General features: G+C 38.8%; 1 protein-coding gene across 2 annotated transcripts in view; it reads right to left on the bottom strand.

The window, feature by feature from the left end:
* Positions 1-21,474, bottom strand: part of LOC127623726 (forkhead box protein N3-like) — a 46,442-nt gene extending 24,968 nt beyond the window's left edge. For both annotated transcript variants that reach the window (XM_052098205.1, XM_052098206.1), the window contains exons 1-2: positions 21,302-21,474; positions 1,975-2,528 (exon numbers count right to left, since the gene is read on the bottom strand). In XM_052098205.1, coding sequence (XP_051954165.1) covers positions 1,975-2,514 — 540 coding nt within the window. In that variant the 5' untranslated portion in view covers positions 2,515-2,528; positions 21,302-21,474. The remainder of the gene's footprint in view (positions 1-1,974; positions 2,529-21,301) is intronic.
* Between the last annotated feature and the right edge of the window lie 978 nt (positions 21,475-22,452).

Raw genomic sequence — 22,452 nt, 5'->3', positions numbered from 1 at the left:
TTGTGTGACGTGGTGCGGATGCAAGACGATAATGTGATATGGTGCGAACAGCAAGGCAATCGTCTGTGTTCTGTGGCTGTATTGGGTCTTTCACTAACATATAACATGCGAGGAACAGCAGCTGTTGGAGTTTCTGGTACCCCCAAGGGTAAGATGATGCCCCCCTAGGTAGTTGGTGCCCTACACAGACTGCCCAATATTCGTATAGGGAGTGGTGGTACTGCATGTTTGCTAGAAGTTTAAAGCTCTTCACCGGTAGTGGTGAACCTTCAGCAAACTTTCAGTTTTCAGCTAAGCTCATTTGCATGTGAAAATAATGAGTGTCGAAATTTGCGGCAAATTTGTGTCAAGTTTGCAGCAAGTTTGCTAGAACTATCGTTTTTTGTAAGGATTATGAGGAGTTAGGATGCTTCCTGATTCTGCCGCCACACTTGCAGACTCCAGTCAACTCAAATTTGGCCGAGGGTGTCACACTTGCAGACTGTTTTACAGAGATCTTGCACTTTCAATTCTGAGGTATGTCACACTTCCCAACACAAAATGGTGGAGGGGTGACACACATAACGACTCCCCGCAACCATCTCTCTCTGGTCCCTGTCACGTGAAGCTTGCCGAAAAGAGTTTGCATGCCTGGCCCCAAATTGGGCTAATCAGCCGAGGAGAGTGATAAATGTGGCGGAACGTGGCAGTTCGGGAGAGAGAGAGCCACATGCAGCTGCCGTTATTCCGTGTTTAGTCACGGCCCGGCCTCACCCTCCTCCTCGTCACAGAGATGTTGTTAGTAATGTCTTTCAGCCTTAATTACAATGAAAGGGATTCAGGTGATTGAGTCATAAGTGTCCCAATGTTCAGTGGATGCCCTTCACTATATACTGATTCACGACACAGGAAGCTAGGGAGCTGACTGAGACTTAACTCAGCAGGGAGTCCTGACAGTCGAGTAACACGTCCCACTGAGAGATGCTTATGCATGCTTTGTCTCCCTCTGTCAGGCCGGTGATTGTGTTATTGAAGCTAACACCTGAAAATCATTGGAAAAATCGGCTAGTGAAACGCTGGCTTTAGAAAGTGGCTGTCTATGTAGGTAGTAGACAGCAAGGCAGCTCTCAAGGTTTTGGAACAGTGTTAACATTTTCAAAACTCCTGTGCTGTGTTCGAAACTGTATATTACCATACTACTGTTATTATTTCTTGAGCTTATAGTACATGTATTGTGCACAATATGCCAATTTTACACATGTATAAAATCCACAGTATTACAACAGAACATACTGCATGGAATACTTAATTTCACAATACAATGCGCCTTAGTTCACCTTCCATTCCAATGTGACAAATATCAGTTGCACATTTTAACGTCTTTTTCTTGAGTCATTATTTGAACATACTGCAGAACAGACCTTTTCACACAAAACAGAATTAATAAATGCGAAATAACCATATTTATTTCCAAGGAGATAACTGGATGTCACACGCTGAATTATTGATGGGTGACTGGTATACTTATGAACTGGAGAAATCGTAACACTGAATATGTGGCTTCAGGAATGGAAATCCCACCTTAAAGTTAAAAGAGCCAATACCCTTTTTGATAGAGATATCGTCAGTCAGTTAACTTGAGAACTAAAGAAGTACAATTTACAATATAATCATTGACCTACAATTTTGGAGATTTCAGTCTTTCCCCAATTAAGTCAATAGGAGATGTACTTGCATCTGTAGACTTTGGTGTAGTAGTGTTAATACTATAAAAAAATAGTAAGCATTATACATTGCATACTGTGCAGAAAAGAAAAGCAGACAGAGCGCTTTCTCAAAAACATAAGCTTGCCTCCATGAGAAGTATTTAAAAACCATTGAATGAAAAATCAATAGTAAATCACTTAGGAAGATGAAAGTGTGTGTTCCATTAAAAACAACCAACTGTTTTACATCTTAACCCACAGTAAACCTCAGTGAAACACAAGACCTCACCTGACTGCGATCCTTATCCACCTTTTTGAAGCACTTGTTGAGTGACAGATTATGACGCACTGAATTCTTCCAGCCAGTAGGGGCGCTAGCGAAGTAAGGGAAGTGCTCCAGTATCCAACCATAGATGTCTTTCACAGGTAGTCGCTTAGAGGGAGCATCCTCTATCGCCATGAAGATGAGGCAGCTGAAGGAGTAGGGGGGTTTACGGCTGGGACCCATGGACAGGTGATAGGGTGGATCGCTGGGCTCAGGAGAGGATGAAGGTGAGGAGGAAGAGTGTTCGTGGCTACCGTTAGCATCCTGCAAGGGACTGACGCTGCGCAGGCCAGAGTGGCCTAGGGTGGTCAGAAGATCGGTGCTCTCGTGCAGCCAGCTGAGGCTGGTCAGCTCCTCGTCTTCCGCCCGGCTGAGAGAGGCAGACAGGGCGAATGAGAGGTCAGCCGCTTCGGTGTCCTGGTAGAGCTGACTCAGACCCCGAGCAACACTCCCACTGCTGGGGCCCTCTGCCTTCTTCCCTGGGGGCATGACCACGGGACCCATGCAGCCCTCAGCGCCTGCACAGAGAAGAGAAGTACTTGCATTACAAGTATTACATTAATTGGATAACTGTTATATAAGCTGAATCTGGTTGGGCTATCGGTTTAAAGGAATAGTTCACCCAAAAATGAAATTTCTCTTATCATTTACTCACCCTCATGTCATCCCAGATGTGTATGACTTTCTTTCATCTGCTGAACACAAGTGAAGATTTTTAGAAGAATTTCACAGCTCTGTAGGTCCATAAAATGCATGTGAATGGGTGCCAAAATGTTTTTTTGGGTGCCAAAATGTTATGGGTGCTCCAAAGTCCACATATGGGCGGCATAAAAGTACTCCAGACCAGTGGTTCTCAACCAGGGGGCCGGGACCCACTAGGGGGCCTCAGCACACTTCCAAGGGGGCATCAATTTGACTTAAAATGTATTTAAAATAAGAAACATTAAAATAATTAAACTTAACTAAAACACAAAGAATACTTTAAGATGTGTGCTTAAAATTACAAACAGACTCTTTCTGAAACTTCTAGAATCAAAAATGATCCATGATTAATTATTTTAATCAGACATGTCTAGTTTTGGGCGAGGGGGCCTTCAAATATTGTCTTGGACAGTGGGGGGCTTTGGAGTCAAAAAAGGTTGAGAACCACTGCTCCAGACGACTCTGGTGGTTAAATGTCTTCAGTGATATGAAAGTTATGGGTGAGAAACATATTTAAGTCCTTTTTTACTATAAATTCTCCTCCCTTCTCAGTCAATCTCCACTTCCCTTTCACATTCACATTCTCCTTCTGTTTTTGGTGATTCATATTATTCATGTAAATCACCCCCTTCAGGGCAGGAAGGAGATTTTATGATAAAATATGACTTAAAAATCTATCTGTAGTTTCTCACCCACACCTATCATACGGTTTCTGAACACATGGATTTAACCTCTTGAGTCAGACTTGAGTATGGATTCATTTTATGTGCACCATTTATGTGGATTTTGGAGCTTCAAAATTTTGGCACCCATTCGCTTGCATTGTAGGACTTACAGAGCTGATAAATTCTTCATTTGTGTTCTGCAGGTGAAAGAAAGTCATACACATCTGGGATGATATGAGCGTGAGTAAATGATGAGATCATTTTCAATTTTGGGTGAACTATCCTTTTAAGGACTAGTTTACCAATATGACATTTTTTCTTCTGCACAACACAAAAGAATGTTTTCTTTTGCTGTTTTCTGTGTTTTCATTTCAATGGCAGACAATTGCACATCACTTTAAAATAGGGCTGGGTATTGATACAGATTTCCTGATTTGATTTGATTACGATTCACAAGCTTTCAGATTCAATTCTGATTTCGATTCCATTCTATATCGATATATTTGGGTACATTTCCGTTTTAATGTCCCTTTTGCTTACATATTTAACATATGTAATGCATACACTAAATTCTCTTCTAGATTATTCTTTTAATTATACAGAAGACCTTCTAACTAGGTACATTACGATAATGTTAACTTTACTAATTATAATTTTATTAGTTTTTCATCATTTTTGTCACATTTTGGCATACATGAACTCAAGATCGCGATGCATTCGAAAACTTACTTTAAAAATGACCCAAAAAGGATATAAATATGCAACTTGAGCATCATATTCCAAGGTAGGTTTTGGTGAGAAACAAACTGCAATTTAAGCCATTTTGTAGTAAAAATCTTGTTGCCTGCTCATGAGTTGTTATGAATTTCCATTTTTAGGTGAACTATCGCTTTTATTATTGGACTATTATTATCTGGCCACATTGCACTGATGAAAAAAATCAAGTTCTAAAGTGTGAAAACTCAAAACTCAAGTAGAACTGACAAATTATTTTGACAATTTAAATAGAAACAAATATTATATAATAACTAGGGCTGTCAATCGATTAACATTTGTATTCAAATTAATTACTTGGTGTCCCGATTAATTAATCGTGATTAATCACATTTAATCGCATATAAATATACAGATATAGATATATAAAATAACAAATATTCAGATAATTAAAATGCATTACATTCTTAATCATTGATAAGACAATACAAAAAGCGGCTTTAGAAAACAATGTATTGTTTACTACCATATTATTGAACATAAGTCAGTCATTGACATACAGTTCACATCAATCCATTTCACAAGTGAATTTGTCAATCAGTTGGAGCTTTATTATGAGGGCTTGTTTAAGGGCCCATCAACTAACACCTACGTCAGACGTCTTGGGTGCGTTGTGTCATAAACATAAAATGTTTAAGTCACTGTCAAGTTAAATATAGTTTAATACTCAATCTTTAAACACATCTTGAGATCCCTTAGTTCGCATTTGCGCTCCTTCAAGTGTTTTGAACGCAAGAACGTAACGCATGTCTGTGTTGTTCTGCCAACTGAAGTGTTTTATTCACTGTATAAACTGTGAGTTGCTCATACAGCTGAAATTTCACTTACTGCCCTCTGGAGTAAACAGGTGGTACTACAAGCTTGCATTTCTCAGGAATCTTCCTTATTATGGTCCGTGGGCATTGCGATTAATTGCGTAAATTTTTTTAGCACGTTATTTTTTGTCAAATTATTCGCACTGAATTAACGTGTTAAATCGACAGCCCTAATAATAACACAATGATTGAATAATATTTTACTCTAAAACATCTGGTTAATTTCTCCACTTTGTTGTAGCAGAAGTGTGTGTGTGTGTGCATCTTTGTGTCAAAGTGTGTACATGTTTGTGTCTGTGCTTTGTGTATGTTTGTTTGTTGTGAGGTAAGGTTAGGAGAAGGTTGGATTTTAGTGAAAGTAAGCCTGGCCCTATCAGAAGATGCTTATCTAAATAAGAACTTATCACACACTGCCCAAGTCACAGTAGGAAATTCAGTAATCTCCCCCTACAGCATTACCCATCAGTTTCAGCTCTCTCATAAACATGCCAACCTGTACCCCCACACAATTATAATTATCCATGTGCATGTCAACTGATATGCCAGGGGCACCAACCCCTTGACAAGGCGATTCAATCACTCAATAACAGCATATGCAGCAGAGTACTCCTTGGAAAATGCACGGTCATGCCTTAGGGCTGCTTTTGACACTTGTGCTTGCATGTCAAAGCTGTACCTCTCTTCACTTGCACTGATTGACAGCTGACAGCTAGCGTTGCATGGTTTATACAGCATCTGTATCCACAGCAACGGAGCGAGAATATTATCTAGCCTCGCAATCTGGAGCAGTGATTCCCTGGGGTCAGTCAAGGCATGGCTGCATTTATAAGGCAGATTATACAAATGTGGACGACATCACATCTACATCACACTGAGGATAAACAAACTCCCAGTTTTCTTAGAGAGAATTAACAACACATAAAAGGGAACACAGTGTGCAAAGAAATTAGATTGAATATCATGAGTAGATCTATTCTTTATCTTATTCTGTAGTCTTATTGATATGTTTTTATTGAAATATTACAGTCCTCTCTCCTCCAATAGGCTCAGGAAATCATGAATTATAATGTACTAGAGGAAATTGTTATAGTTCATTGTCACATGAAATATGATCCTGATGTTTGAATGGGTCCAATAATACATGTACGTGAAAATAACATTTACAAAAATACTGTTGTGTTACCATGCTATAGTAATGATATCAGGTGGTAACACCATGGTTGTTTGATATGGTATATTATCACATGCACATACCATAATGTGTTTACATGGTTTTCCAAAGTACAACAAAGAATACTGTGGGAGTGCAACAGTAGGGTACTGAAGTAAAAATCCATTCATTTTCTCCATTCGTCATAAACCTTTCTAGACAGACCTACCATGTCTTCAGGTATGACATTTGCTTCTGAATAAGTCACAAGTTTGATTTCAACTTTGCAGCCCTGGTAGGTTTGGTTCATGGCATACAACTCTTTATGGAAGATGTTTTTGTAATTTGCATGGAAATAAATATAAAAAAATTCTTCTGTAGACAATGATGATAAAAAAGTGGATGATCACTGTTATGCTCTTATGGCACCATGTCCAAAATACATGGTAATACCATGGTACTTTTTTGAAAGGCAAGGCAACCCACCTCACTTTCTTCACAGTCTTTGTGGGAATAAACTGCACATGTTCTGAGAGATCTTTTTTTTTTTTTGTTGTTGTTTAAGAAAACAGGCTATAATATATTCGAATGGCCTGCAAACATTTTAGGCTTAAAAAAGAAAGCTAGTAAACAAATCAGTGGCCAACACAGTGGACTGGCTGGCCAATCATCAGCTAACGTATCCTGTGAAGGGCCATAGAAGTGAAAGTTCTCCACACAACAACAACAACACACATGCGCGCGCGCACACACACACACACACACACACGTAGTGTTTCCATGTTTTATGGGGACTTCCATAGACATAATGGTTTTTATACTGTACAAACTTTATATTCTATCCCCTAAACCTAACCCTACCCCTAAACCTAACCCTCACAGAAAACTTTCTGCACTTTTACATTTTCAAAAAACATAATTTAGTATGATTTATAAGCTGTTTTCCTCATGGGGACCAACAAAATGTCCCCACAAGGTCAAAAATTTCGGGTTTTACTATCCTTATGGGGACATTTGGTCCCCACAAAGTGATAAATACACGCTCACACACACACACACACACACACACACACACACACACACACACACACACACACTGCACTGTTTTGCTTGTATTGTATCCATGGTGGCACTGCCACAAAACATTTCATCTGACAAAAAATGGCCAGCTAATTTTACTGTTGCTATGACAACAAACTATTTGGGGCTGCCATTGAACTTCCTTTTCACTTATGAATAAACTAATCATACTGTTTACCTTCTTACAGTTAACAGAAACTAACAGTCTAATGGAAAGTTTAACACTAATTTTTGTTTAAGCCCTTAAGTAATTTAAGCAATAGACTATATTAGAGTTCTGACAAATGACCCAAGAGATGTGCAAATGGGAAAAGGCACAATAGAGCTCAACCAGCTGCCTTTACAGCAGTGTCTAATATCTGATGTAAAGATTACAGCCCATTTCAGCCCAGTGTAAACAAATGCATAACTTCAAACCCTAGCATCTTTGGTTTATAGGTATTATAAATGCAGTTGCATTCACTTCCCACGACATTTATATATATAAAAAAGTGCCATTGTTTTGGTATGTTTTTGGCAACCTAGTCTCATCGAATGAACTTTGTTATAACAAAACTTAGTTCTACATTTCGTTGCAGTTTCCTGGTGAAATGAACACTAAAGGCTCTACAGCAACTGTGTGTTTTATTCACTTTTACACAAATCAGACTACAACGGCTGATTATGACTGTAAAAAAATTTTTTTGACACTTTTTAAATCGAAACACTTTTATTACAATGTATCATTTGAAAAGTGACACATTTTAATACTTGTATTACTGGCCCACCCACATTTACACACTGATTACAATATGATTCGACGACAGAGATTGAGCCCAGCCAAGCACGCAAGTTGTTACATGAGACGAAAGATTAATAGAAGCAAAATGAAATGGTTGCTTTAGAAAATATAGCATGTCGCATTTGCTTTTATTACAGTCTCAGTTTTTGGTATAGGGTAAGGATGTCGGTTTTGTTTGCCACTTATTTGATTTTGGAACCCTATCGGTAAGGTATTGTTTAGGGTAAAGATGTCTGTTTTGTTCACGTCTTGTTTGCTTTAAGGACACGTATTGTTAAGTTTAAGTTTTAGGTTAGGGAGGTCCATTTTACTTGTTAAAACCTCTTGTCTGATCATGACACCATTTCACTTGCTTTTGGCACCTCACACTGGACATTTACACAATATATATACTTCTGGATTTTAAATATGGTGAGAATTGGGGGTGGAATTTCCATTCACCCTACCAATGGCAGGATGACTCAATTTGTGTCAATAGGCATTTTCTAATCAATGAGCAGTTTCAAACTGGTATGGGCATTTTTAAACCACTTTACATGATTTGCTTACTACACTGAGATTCCCTACCTTCATTGGATAGTTCTGGAATGCCAATCCTGGTTTGGAAACGCCCAATGATTACTACATTGATATTGCCTACTTTCACTGGCATCCCAATTTGAAAACACCCACAGATTGAGAAACGGCAATTATTGTTCCGCAGAGAACTGTGCTTCATTAGCAGAGTGAAGGAGTGTTCAGGAAAGCTGTTTGAAAACAATCATTATTTTTGCAGTTCCATTAGTGACACTTTAATGGTGCACTGAGTCATTTTTTTCCTCATTAAAAAAAGTTTTACTCCTGATTAAATGAATTGTTATTTTGAAACATATTTAAAAAACGAGCACTCACAGGAGATGAATACTACAGTAAAATCAGTAACCTTATAAAAGCTGTTTTATTCTACCTGGAGAGGGTCCCCTCTTGGGAGCTACCATGTAAGATCACATGACCAGCCGAATACTACTTGCTTAGTCTCAGTAACCACCCTGATGTTGGACACTTCAACTCATTAATTAAAAATCATGGCTGACATTTAATAGTGAATTTCTACACTGGCATTTATAACTTGAAATACTGATTTTGACTGATTTGATGGTTTGAATGATGCTGCATCCAGATCCCTAGTTGTAAGTATAGTACTATATGACATACATAAAATACTGAGTGCCCTTTAAATGACCTTTAAATAATACACAAATCAGTTATACACAAAAATGTGGGCTAATTCTAAGTTGAGCCAAAGCCGTGAAAACCAAGCAGAGGTCTCAATGCACTTGAGTTCATTTAAAACAATGAAATTCATGCTAAATAGTTTCTTCTCAAACGCCAACAAATATACTGTATTCAGATAACTCTAATGAGTATCTCTTTGACTTTATAATTTAGTACAAATAATAGACTTTTGGCTACATGTCAACACCAGCATAGAATAAGATCGGAGTTTCCCTCTCTTTTCCAGCACTGAAAAAAAAATTTAGTTTCCATTTCCACAGTTCCCATGACAACTGTGTTAGGGCACACCAGGGCATGTGCATACGGCCAACCAATCAGCCAGCCCATCTGCTGATCAAAGTATAGGGTCCATCCTCTCAGCTAGCAACATCAGAAAAGTCAATAAGCAATGACAGCAAGGTGAAGGTTCATTGTCCAAAGGGGCTGGAGCGCACAACTCTCGCTACTGGTGTCGCAAACACACTAGACCACGGGCAAGAACTTTCTCCTTTCCATATGAACCGCTCCTACCCATAGGGAAATACCAGTGGAAGAGCAGCAGCACACATTTGCTTTATTCCTCTATTCACCCGTTCCCTCGCTCCCTTGTCTGATCTGAGCTTAGTGAAGGTGACCTTACTGTACTCAGCCTGAGGGTCTCTGACTGAAGTTTGGTGCAGAGAGGAGACCTCTACTCTCAGAAGTCAGGCTTAAAACATTGCTGGTCCTGGGCCCTACAGAGTACACTAGCAGCATGCAGAGGGTTGACTTTCTCTTTCTATCTTTCTCTCAATTACATAGTTGATGCCATTGACCTGTAAAATAACTGATGGGAGAGGAGTTCGATCACTATAAGCAGCCTGTGGTTTTATATCTAGCATAACCAATATTATCAGCACAGCAAATAATTTATAATGTTACGTCAAAGCATGTGAAGAGTTTTCCTATACTCATATCAAGAATATTTAACCAAATCTGGTTGATTGGCACCCAAATCTGATTGATTAGCAAAGGATAGCAAGTACAAATAAAACACCAAAACCCTTAAAAATAGTGTCATTTTTGTTCCATATTAAAATATTCAATTTAATATGCAGATACAAATATAAGTAAGCCATTGTGGAAGGGCGGAGGGCGGGGCCGGGTCGTGATCGTACACACCCGTTCCCGTATTAGGCTAATCAAGCCTCCCAAATGGGATAAAGGTCGACTGCAGAGGATCGTGTGGGAGAGAGAGATCGTTTACAGACATGTACGTCATGTGTGTGTGTTTGTCTTTTGTTTAAGTTTTATATTAAACTATTATTTATATTGACAAGCCGGTTCTCGCCTCCTCCTTTCCATTGATCTCTTTACAGCCATTCATAGGTTGATTTCTGCAAGTTTGCCACAAATCCCATTTGCATGTGAAAATGATCTGTGGCCAATTTGCATCAAATTTGCTGTGAACAAATTTTTGTAAGGGTTACCCATTAATTGTAAACACTGTATGTCGATATACTGAATTACACAACAGTTCCCAAATCTGATAGGATAAGAGACATTCCAGGAGTGTTGATGTCTCAGAACAGCAACACTTGGACACTTTACTGTTTGTATCACTCTGATGTGTTCGTAAAATCCTAAACTAAAGTGTAAGAGCAGCGCAGATAAGAGCATCTAGATATGTGTCTATTGCATAACTCCTGATCTGTGGCCTAAGAAAGAAGTTTTTTTCACTTGTTTATTGAACTATTGTATGCAATATCATACTCGCAATTGTGCTGTATGGCGCTAAATCAGCACGTCTGTGATTACCTACGGCACGTGACCGCGTGCCTGCAGCCAAATAGCAGCCATGCTGATGTAGGGCCATACAGCACTCTTGCTCTTGAGATATTGCTTTAATGTCATAAAACGCTTGCATATGACTGAAATCGTACCAGTTTGATTTTTGCAAAGTCACACAAACAAAGCTAGATAATGCAATTTTAGCTTGGCTTTGTCCAGCATGTACACACATTAATCGGACGATTACTGGCCTTGGCTTTGTGTGCATGATCCTAAGACAGAGGTGATGTGCAATATGTATTAAACAATTCCTTAGCTGACATCCTTCCTTCAAATACTCAATTACACCTTGTGTCATGTACACTTGGACAGACAGATGAAGACAAATGTTTTTTGCAACAATTCAAAAGCGTTTACCATTCCCTGTGGTGCTACACTTGGCGTGTTGTGCACAAAATCTCCAAGACACAGATTCTGGTCCCATGGAAACCAGGAGGTAATCATGTTCACTACTAAACATGGTCTCTGCTCCCATGGCAACCAGTAAGTAATCTCATTCACTCCAAAACTTGGGTTCGGGTTCTGTAATTGAGTTTACATAAACAATGGTGAGCTCGATTCAAAGGTTGCATTTTCACTCCTTAAATAACACTGACTCCACTAATGCTTCGTTTTAGGGTTGGGGTTTGGGTTATAATGAACACATTATGCATTCCTGTTCACTGTACAACTACATCTTTTGGTGCCAAAACAAATCAAACATTTCATAAAGTACAGGCAAATTTAAGCAGCATTTTATCTTTTGACCTCTGAATTGACAGTGTCTCTTTATTTATTCCTGGAATCTTTTTTTAATGATAAACCTCAATAAAAGGACAATCAATCAATCCAGACTTTGGAGTAGGGGTAAATCAGGAACAGACATTGCTAAAGCTCTGTGTGCTACTATTTAAAGACAACACACAAAGACTTCAGCCCAGTGGCATCAGCGCTTATCTTCAGAAAACAGGAGGATGGCTCGCTCGCCATCAACCCAAAGTTTGTTCCCGCAGGTAACACCACAGAAAGAGCAGCCTAGCATTGTTGCCCAACTCTTTCCTGGCCCTTGACCACTCTCCATCACGAGGAACACAAAGAACATCCTCCAGTCATTAGCAGCATTTCAAAGTCATCGTGTCCTCCAGCGTATGCTGTCTGAAAAGCCCTTCCAGGGTAATATGACTGAGGGATGATGGTACCATGATTAGACAGAAGCTCTAGGGAGAAGCTTTGCATCTGTGGATCGGAGCACAAAGGACAGGAGGAGGGCTGGAACAGGAAGATGAGATGGAGACCATGAGAGCTGACAGTCCAGTGCCAGATGCATATTCATCAAATAGGCCCTTTGTGATCATCTGTCAAACTTGAGACACCATCCACTTCTGCTGATCATCAAACTTGCCTGTTTCCGCAAGAAGGTCGCAGTCCCTTGCATCCTTGTTATGTCAGTTTGTTTAAACAATCCAGTCTGTATCCCCCAGAAATGCATGGCCGGCAATGACCAGTGTGTAGACCTTTTTGTCCTTTTCACATCTACTGTACCACTGCAGCAATCTTGATGGGGACCAGCATTCAAACACAAACATGTGCTTGTGGCCAGCTATGTAGGGTCCTAATGAACATGATGATATATAGACTAAGATGTTCGGCATGTGAACTGCATGTTTTTGCAAATACCCAATTCATCTAAGTGTATTCAGAGCGTGAATTAGAGGAGTCAGCAAGTCTGCTTTCAACTGCAGCACATGATAGCAACTTCTGCTCAGCTTCTGCTCTCCATAAGGGCCCCTCACATAATAGTCTTAGCCACTTAATCATCGCGATAAGGGGACAGAATAGGAGATTTCCTCGCCCCCTCTCTCAGTAATGGCTTCTCATGTATAACTGACCCTTTGTTGCACCCATGAATAAAAGTTCAGGACTGGTGACTAGAAAATTGTTGGTTAAAGCCCTGTAAGGTGCTAGCCATGAGCCATTCAACATTGTGCCCTTGAGCAAGGCACTTAACCCAAGGTAGCTCCAGAGAGATTGTCCCTGTAATAAGTGTAATGGTTGCTTTTTGGTACTATGGTTGAACAATAAACTGCATCTGAGGTTTTATTCATTTTGGACTCTTGTTGCCTCTATGTCTGTGCATGTCACAGTATGGAAAGTCTTAGAATTTCTAAACGTTCAATTAATCGATTTTTAAAACTATCAGCCGATTAATCGGTTATCAGTAACGGTAAAATCCAATATTGGTTGACCTCTAATTTCAATGCACTTTTTATTTTGGCTAATAAATTCTCTAAAGACAGAGATCATTTCTTGAGTCACGACAGGTGAGGATGCGAGCATTAAGATTTGCATCTCTGCTTTAAATTTTAGTGACATAATCAGAGTTAGAGTAAATAAATTCGATTAATTTCCATGAATCATTTAAAACTTTCTGTTTCAATGAATCAATTCTGAATTCTGAATCAATGAGTCAGTTACACCATTACTATAAAAAATATTCACGAAAGTCTCCACGTGGCTAAACACTTTTAAAATGTGACGAGACTCACGTCATGCATGCAAGCCATTCGCGCATCAGCTGATCAAGTATTGAACCCTTTTCGGTGAATCGCAGCTGCAAAATCCTAAAACTTTTTTTCCAGGTTTAATGCATATTTTGAATAGACTCAGATTTTGTAACCCCTCGATGTGGGTTTATGTTGTCTCTTTTAATCGTTTAATGTAATTTTGAGTGTGACCATGGTGTAAGGAGGGTGTACCTGTATGCGAAATCTCAAGGATTAATAGTGATATTTTCCTTATTACATGATGTGTTGTTCTGAATGCAAAAACAAACATATGAAACACAGAATGTAGGCTGTCATCTGCGCAGCCTGACCGAAGCAAAGCGGGCACATTTACTTCGCAAGCCCTGCCGGTTTGTGATGCGCAAATGGCTTGCAAGCGCTGCATAAGTCTGTTGGGTATACTGCAGTCTTGTCACATTTTAACTTATTGTTTAAACTCCCATTCAGCTCATGAAAACAAGTTGTGTGATCATAAGGAAGGATTACATCAAGATGTAGATTGGAATGCAGGTACTAAATTTATATAAATAAATAGTCTACTCCTCTCTCGCCATTGCTGGCATGCCAGTGATTACCCCTCCACGTGCCAATGCTGGCACACGAGCCATAGGTTGCCGACCCCTGAAGTAGTTCATCCTTGGATTTATTCAGTGATAAACAGTGTGGAAAAAATATTTTTATGTTTTAGTTGTTACATATGAATGTACTTGGCGACAATGGCTGTTGGTATCTTCTGTAAAACATACTCGGTACTAGTTTCCTGCTGGCACTTTTTGAATTCTTCTTTGAATGGAGTGTCACAACACTCCATTCATGGCGCTGGTCATCTGAGATGTGGCATCTGATCGGACCTTAAAGAACAGCTGTGACAGTCATGAGTGCACCATAGCTCTAGTTTCTCTCATGGGAAATGCTACTGGCCCTAGTAACACTTCTGCGGGAAAGGACCACACTCACACGCAATTAGATGACTGTACTCTTCTGGAGCAGACACAACCTCAACAAAAAGACCATTAAAGTATGAACCCCACACTACTCTTAAGCCATTCAGCGACGTAGAAAAAAGATGATCCTCATTCCTGCTGTTGTTCGTAGGCGTGAGATAGGCCCCTCTCAGACTGTGTTCTTGTTTACTCTAGTGTTCAAACTCTGACATCATACAGGAAGGAATTTTTCCCCTTTGCATTGCCAAAGAACAGGCCTACGCATGGTCCAGACAGAGCGAAGGGACAGCCAGCAGCAGAGATATGGAGATCTGGAAGACAGTTGCTCGCAGTTATCATACAGAACCTTGAAACTGTGCACTTCAGAACCCAGAGATGTAATCAGTACATAGGGTTGGGGAGTAACGGAATACATGTAACGGGATTACGTATGTCAAATACAAAATATAAGTAACTGTATTCCACTACAGTTACAATTTAAATCATTGGTAATTAGAATACAGTTACATTCAAAAAGTATTTTGATTACTGAAGAGATTACTTTGCATTTTGTTGTCATTTGTTTTATTTAATATTTAGTCCTTTCAGATGGAAAACATTTATACATATAAATGATGTGATCCAAAGTGAACAGAGGTGAAACACTTTCTTATGATGTGTTACATTCATACGAGCAGACAGAGAAGTACGTTTGAAGAACGTTTGAAGAAAGTTTGTAGTAAGTTTGGAGCAGAAGAAATAGAAATAAACCTTGGTGTAAATTGTCAGCTTTACGCTAAGCTAAAATGTTATTTCTAGCCATTTACATGCACATGTTTCCAGACACAATCATATTTGTTTATCAAGAAAATTCACATTGGATCATAATTTTTTTTTTTTCTAGTAAGACCTTTGATATTAGGACCAAAATCGTATTATTGATAATAATTTCACAGGCAAAAAATACAAAAATGATCTAAAATTCCTTAAAACAAGATCAATTTGATTGATCTTGTTTTAGAAACAACACTGCATACGATATTTTGGTTTTTCAGAGAATGTATTTGTAACATGTATATTTTGTCTTACTGTACTGGCAGAGTTTTTATAGTCAAAACAAGTGAAAAAAATCAACCAGTGCTGAAGAAGTAATCCAAAGTATTTAGAATAAATTACTGACCTTGAGTAATCTAACGAAATATGCTACAAATTACATTTTACAGCTTGTATTCTGTAATCTGTAGAATACATTTCAAAAGTAATCCTCCCAACACTGTCAGTACATAGGTAATAATAGATTTGGAACCAAACAAAAAGTCATACGTGCAATTATTTTTCGTATAGTGGACATTGGGAAGCAGATGATTGTTCTTACAACACGCTGTACTTTCAAGTGCCATGCTGCACAGTAGATGGCCTCAAAGCTGGAATACATAGACTAAAAGCCACACAAAATGTAAAAGTTAATAATATAGTACTATTAAAACTGAAATGTTCAGCCCAAGCTGTTCTTTCGCCCATGGGATTTCTTTTAAAGTACAGATTCTCAGAGATCAGCCATACGGTGCACTCAGAGTGAGCTGACACTTTCACTTTTACAGTCCACAAGAGAGGGAAGAAAAAATAAAGTTGAGGGACAGAGAAAAGAATGCAGTGAAGGAATTTTTCAGCTTTCAAATGGTTCCTAGAACAATAATCTGACGCATAAGCCCAAAATAGGAGCCTAGTTGTGGTGGTAGCATCACAATCATGCCCTTGTGTATGTCCTCTAAATATTATATTACAATATAAATTGATTTCTGCATTTTTCAAGAAAAGGTAGGTGGTCCTTCCCCATGGAAAACGTTCTGCCATGATGCTAGGGTGTTGTTGGTTGTTATGTGGTTGTTTGGGCCTTCGGAGTGTTTTTTTTTAAGTGTGTTGCTATGCGGTTGTTAAGGCATTCTGGATGTCAGGTGGTTGTTTACTGGCCTAATTCTCTATGCTATTCTAGTCCCTAGGAATGTGCCCCTCCTTCAATGCAAGTCTTTGGGATTTTTTCAGCTACTTTAACAATAAACTCTTGTGTCAAATCGCTTAGAAATGCAACTGCACACAAACAAAGCTGCAAAATTTGAGCAATCATGCATACCTGTAACACAAATAGTGCAAGAAGAGCTGGATCCTATATATTATAGTTCTATATATGACAATTATTTTCAGTTTGGAAACTCTACATAGTGCAAGCTTATAGGTCGTACAGGCACACCTCTCTCTATGCACCCATTCAGAAAATGTTCCCTCTAGTGACAATACATAAAACTATTTTATATACAGCAGCATTCTGCGCAATCTCATACAGTATTTACATGCTGACTGTCACAGTCATCACCGTTTTCATCTCCTTTGTATTTCTCCTTTGATGAACAATGTCTCACCTCAAAATTTCTGAGCCAGAAGAGGCTACATTTGTAGCCGATATGGGAGATGTCTGAGATAACTCAATGGGATTTATTCCATACCCGTGGACAACGAGGGAAACGTAAATCTTTTGGGTATAACATGCCAGAGTGCTCGTCTGGCCCAAAAGCACATTTCCATTGCTGATTGGCTAATTTCCAGAATCCTGGAGGATTTGTTTACCAGAAAATATATCTGCCAGCCGGTTTGTCCCACAAATATATGTTCAAATTCATCCTCTCAAGAACTCCAGTTCTGACTCGGCCTCAGCCAACGCACAGCCATAACCAAGGAAATGCGCTATCACCTCAACGGTTACGGTACTATCTATTCCTCCAGGTAATAAAGCGAAACCCTGACACATCTTCAAATAATGATCAATTGTTGCAGCAATGATGCCATGAAAGTATCCATAGTTGAGCTGGATCGCAGGATTGTAGTGATCAAAAATGTCCACAAGTGGCTTTCATCGGCTGCCACGTTGGCGCTTTGGCTTCCCCAATGGTCCCACGTTCTCCCTCCACTTACCCAGCACCACCTGCTAGATCTGCTTTACTGAGGCTTTATCTTGATGTTTGAACAGTTGCAGCCACATGTCTCTTCTGTCCCAGCAGCATATTGACTTATGTCAAGCAGCAGCAGCATGCGTAAAGAAGATCTAGTCTGCCAAGGCCACACCTACTCCACTGTCAGTACCATTAATAAGCATCTTTAAAAAATCCTAAATTTAGGACAAATTTTAGGATACATTTTTTTTTTTTTTGCATTGTGCTTTATTTTCAGGACACTTAAGAACATTTTACCAAAGCAACTTATCCTATTTCTTCTCATGAAACCTATTAAGAAAATGTTGTGGTCATTCTTAACCCCATATCAATACAAAAATACAAATAAATGAACAATTTAGATTCCTTGCAATGTGAATTATTTTCAGGATCCTGTTTATGCTATTTTATAAAATGACATAATCACCCAGTGGCGAAGACGATCCCATCAATCACTTATGAGGGACAAAGTATGACATCATCACTCAGAGACGCCGCAGGCGCATGAAATCCTGGGGTTTTACTGCTGCGTGTGCTCCAATTATAAAGATAACTACAGCTAATCATTACAATCTCCTGCAGACTGAGGGTAAGTTTATGAGTAGGACTTTGAGTAAAACATGTGCAATAAATCCTAAAAATATACAGCTTTCTTGATACACCAAGTCATGCATACACAGTCACTCATAAAGTGCCAACGATTTTCAGCACCAACTGGCCAGTAAATCTTTATGAAAAATACAAACAAAATCAGTCACTGACTCACGCTCCCAAAGCGGCAGTCGACCAATTGGAGGCAGAGCTGCAGAGCAATCAGTCAGACTATATATAGCATGACATCATGAGTCATGACATCAGCCCCCTGAAATTAAACACCGCACGTTGCTCTTTTCTCTGAAGCAAGTTCAAGGACACAGTAAGGAAACAGTGTTCTGACTGTTTATAATCAGTTTAGCAGGTTTTTGTGGTCTGAAACTCATTATCGTGGAGCATTACATCATAATCAGTAAATACATAGCCAAATATTTACAATGTCACCCTAATTTTCATTGTATTTTACACAATATTTGTGTCTTAAGATAAACTGAATTCACATACTCAGACACACTGGAGCACTGTTATACATCCTTTATGAGTAAACCAACTTGAGTTCTGATTCAATTCTGATTCAGTTCGATCTGAATCTGTTCATAATACATGTGCACTCAGTCATTTTTTGAAGTATGTCGAAGTATGGCTTACACTGACACCTAGTGGCCTGGATGCTGCATCATTCCAACACAGTAGGTTTCAGTTACAGATGCCATTGTAGAAATTCACTATGCACATTAAACCAGGATACATTTAATCCATGAATTAAAGTGTCCAATAACAGGGCAGTTACTGAGATTAAGGGAGTATTATTCAGCTGGTCATGTGATCGTAACTTGGTTGCCCCTATGAGGGTGCCTCTCCCCCATGTAGAATAAAAGAGCTTTTAAAAGGTTACTGATATGAATGAACTCTTCAACTCACATGAGTGGTCATCATTTTTAACATATGTTTCAAAATTACTATTCTTTTCTTTATAAGTAAAGAAAAAAATTAAATGAAGAATAAAAATTACTGAGTGAACCTTTAAGATACACTATCCTGACATTATAAAACTATATTCTCTATGGGACAGAAAGATTTGGTTTTAGTGCCAGAATCAGCTTCAGATTCAACAATAAACTTAAGCTAATTAATAACTAACCTTTCATAAAATAAATAATAATAATAATAATAATAATAATAAATATTTTTTTAAATATTTTCTTGTCTAGTTTTCAGTAAAATATCTAAACATCCTTAAAAAGTTGAATTTATTTGAGAGGCAAATCTGCATAAGATATTAAGAATTGTTTTCAGAAAATATATATGTTGTTATATATCTTGTTTTAAGCAAAAATGTAACAGATTAAGATTAGAAAAAAAAATATATAAAAATTCTCTTTTACTATTTGTCTTTTTTAACATTAAAATATCTGAATTTTTTTAAACAAGATAAATTAACTTGACAATAAAAATACCTTCTTATTTTCATAGAAATATGCTTTTTATGCTTAAAATAGGAAAAATAAAATACAAATTTGCCATTGGGCTAAGAAATTTATTTTACTAAAAGAAAATAAGTTTATGTTTCTTACAGCATTGGCAGAGTTTTTCATTTTCTTGTTTTAAGCATAAAGTTTACAAAATTAAGTCAGATTTTATTTAGTCAGATTAGTACATAAAACAAGAATAAAGTATTATCTTCTCAATCAAAATATATTCTCTATATTCTCTGCCAGCAATTTTACATCTCAAGTAATTGTATCTTATTTAATCAGAGACCCAAATATAAAGATTGATGAGCAATAGTTTTTATTCCTTCTTGATTGTGTTTTTAAGGAAGCCACTGATAAAAAATTACAAATAATAATAATAATACAAATAATTCTTGATTTTTTTTACTTATATTTTGTTCTGGGGTGAATTTTGTATGACTTCAGAAAACAGTGGCAGTCGAAGGAAAAATCTTGTTTTACTTTACTAAAATACACACAAACTCATTCACAAAAACACTCCAACACACATACTTCATATAGCCTATAACAAAACGATCCACACAGCCATAATACCAAGAATGGAAAACATTCTTTATGGATGACAACGCCTGAATCAGTCACACATGCATCACAATGTTAACTACTAAGTTCAGTGCAGTCTACACGCTAAGTGTGCAAACAGCCTCTACAAACACACTCAAACAGACAGGCACACGTGGCAGTTGATTAAAAAAGTGTGTAATCATCTGTGTTGAGAGACTGAGGCTTCTTTCTTCTGTTTCTGTGCTCCGCATCAGATCTGCCTCTCTTAACTAATTTTCCGCCCGACAGACACAACATAGCACACATACACACACGCTTACACACGCCTATCGCCATCTGTCCAAGCTAGATCACAAGCAGTCTGAGATAAACTTGCCCTCGCCACAGTCTCTCCCCAATGAAACCCTCCTTATTCTGAATGTTGATACAGAGCTGAGGATCCTCAGATGGTCTAACAGATGATAAGTTAATGAACTCACTGTGGAATTTCCTTTTATAGCCACAGCAAACTTTTGTGTCTGCAAACATTCATCCCTTCCAGTTCTTCTCCTAATTGTCAATGGAGAAATCAGACTCTTCCTTTTCAGGTCAGAAATGAACGGGAGTTTGGGGGCAAAAATGCCACGAAAAGTGACAAAAATGCCTCTTAAATACAAAATTCAGGGGAATTTTTGAGTATTCTATTCTAGTCCAAATTGTGATTAGTCTGATTTAGAAAGCATTGATTTAATTTTAGTATGGTCAAAATAAATCCCTTCTAAAATCTCTAAATGCCCCTGATAAAACAATTTAGGGGGGGGGGAATATTGGACTTAACTTGAGGAAGTTAATTTCTGACAACTCTTTCCCCTATAAACAATGCCATATTTCCGTCCAGACAGCAAAAAATCCCCACAAACACACACACACACACACGCGCGCACGCGCACACACACACACACACACACACACACACACACACACAAGTATTCCCCTCATGTATAGTGATGACTCACTTCCACATTCCTTTGAAGACGTATGTGAAGACAATTCCTATGCCACAATACCCAAACACACTCCATCCAGACTCCTTTGTTGAAGCCCGTACAATAAACACACTCACTCACAAAAGCATGTACACTATTATTCATACAATCTTGCCCATGCATACGTTCCTTAAAGATCAACAATCAGGTCACCTTTTAATGCTGATCCACTAGTAAGCCCTACCACATGTATTCCTCTCCTCCTGATAACAGAGTGTCAGTTCCAACACTTCAGTCCCTCCATCTCTGCAGGAGCAGGCTTCTTGGAGTGACCACAACAACAGAGCTGTTCCTGTAGTCTCACCCTCTTGCTTCTCCTCTCTCTCTCTCTCTTTCTCAGCTTTCCTAGGCAGGGGTGTGCACTGAGGCTTAGGCAACCCCTGGAAGAAAATATATCTTTCTCTGGGTCCTAGTGCTCATCAAATACACTCACAGATGCCTTTGTCTCTGGCTCAGGGGGAAGCCCTGCTCACTAGAGTCACTACTACAGTGACTGCAGGTGGCATTACCATTGGTGTGCCAGCACTACAAGATTTGATTTGAGTACAATCAGTTATGCAGATGACAGAAGTAGAGAACACATTTTAGGTCCTGATTGCAATATTATGTGATGGCATTGGGGCATTAAACAACAAAATAGCTTTCTAGCAAAATTATGGTTTTGCACAATCAACAGAAACATTTGTTGTAACTGCCGCAGGCCCACCAAAACTCCCAAATGGGTCCCTGAAAAATTATACCTAATGGGCCCACCACAGTCTGGCTGAGTGTGGGGGTGGGGCGGTAGGGTATGCACATACTTGTATATGTTGGAGTGCCGTAGCAATGCACGCTCGCTATCTCTGGCGGGCGAAATCCAGACATCGTAGCACTATCCGGTTGGCTAGCTTCAAACTAAATCTTGGAGTCAAAATATAGTACATTTGTTCATCAGTCTGCCTAGAAATACATTCGGACCAGGTACTGGGGAGCACTTTAGAGGAAGAGCAAATCATTTGCCAGTATTTAGTTTGAGGCACTTAAAGCCGGCGCCACACTAGCTGATTTTTCCAGTGATTTTCAGGTGTGAGCTTAATCGCTACCCAGGCAGTGGGAGAAGAAATGCGCATCAGAGTCTGCCAGTGGGAGGTTAATCATTTGACCATCGGGACTCCCTGATGAATTGATGGCTTCAAAGCGAGAGCGAGATCTAAGCAAAACAGTCATTTGTGACAGCTTCTGCCAAAATAGAGTTATTTGAAGCAAGGCTGGACAGGGAAAAGAAATCGGTTGGGGGGTTGTTGATGGTGATCCGAAAGTTGAAA

This window comes from Xyrauchen texanus, chromosome 30, assembly GCF_025860055.1.
Source record: "Xyrauchen texanus isolate HMW12.3.18 chromosome 30, RBS_HiC_50CHRs, whole genome shotgun sequence".
NCBI lineage: Eukaryota > Metazoa > Chordata > Actinopteri > Cypriniformes > Catostomidae > Xyrauchen > Xyrauchen texanus.
Note: the sequence above shows the minus strand (reverse complement) of the source record. Positions and strands in the feature narration are given on the sequence as shown.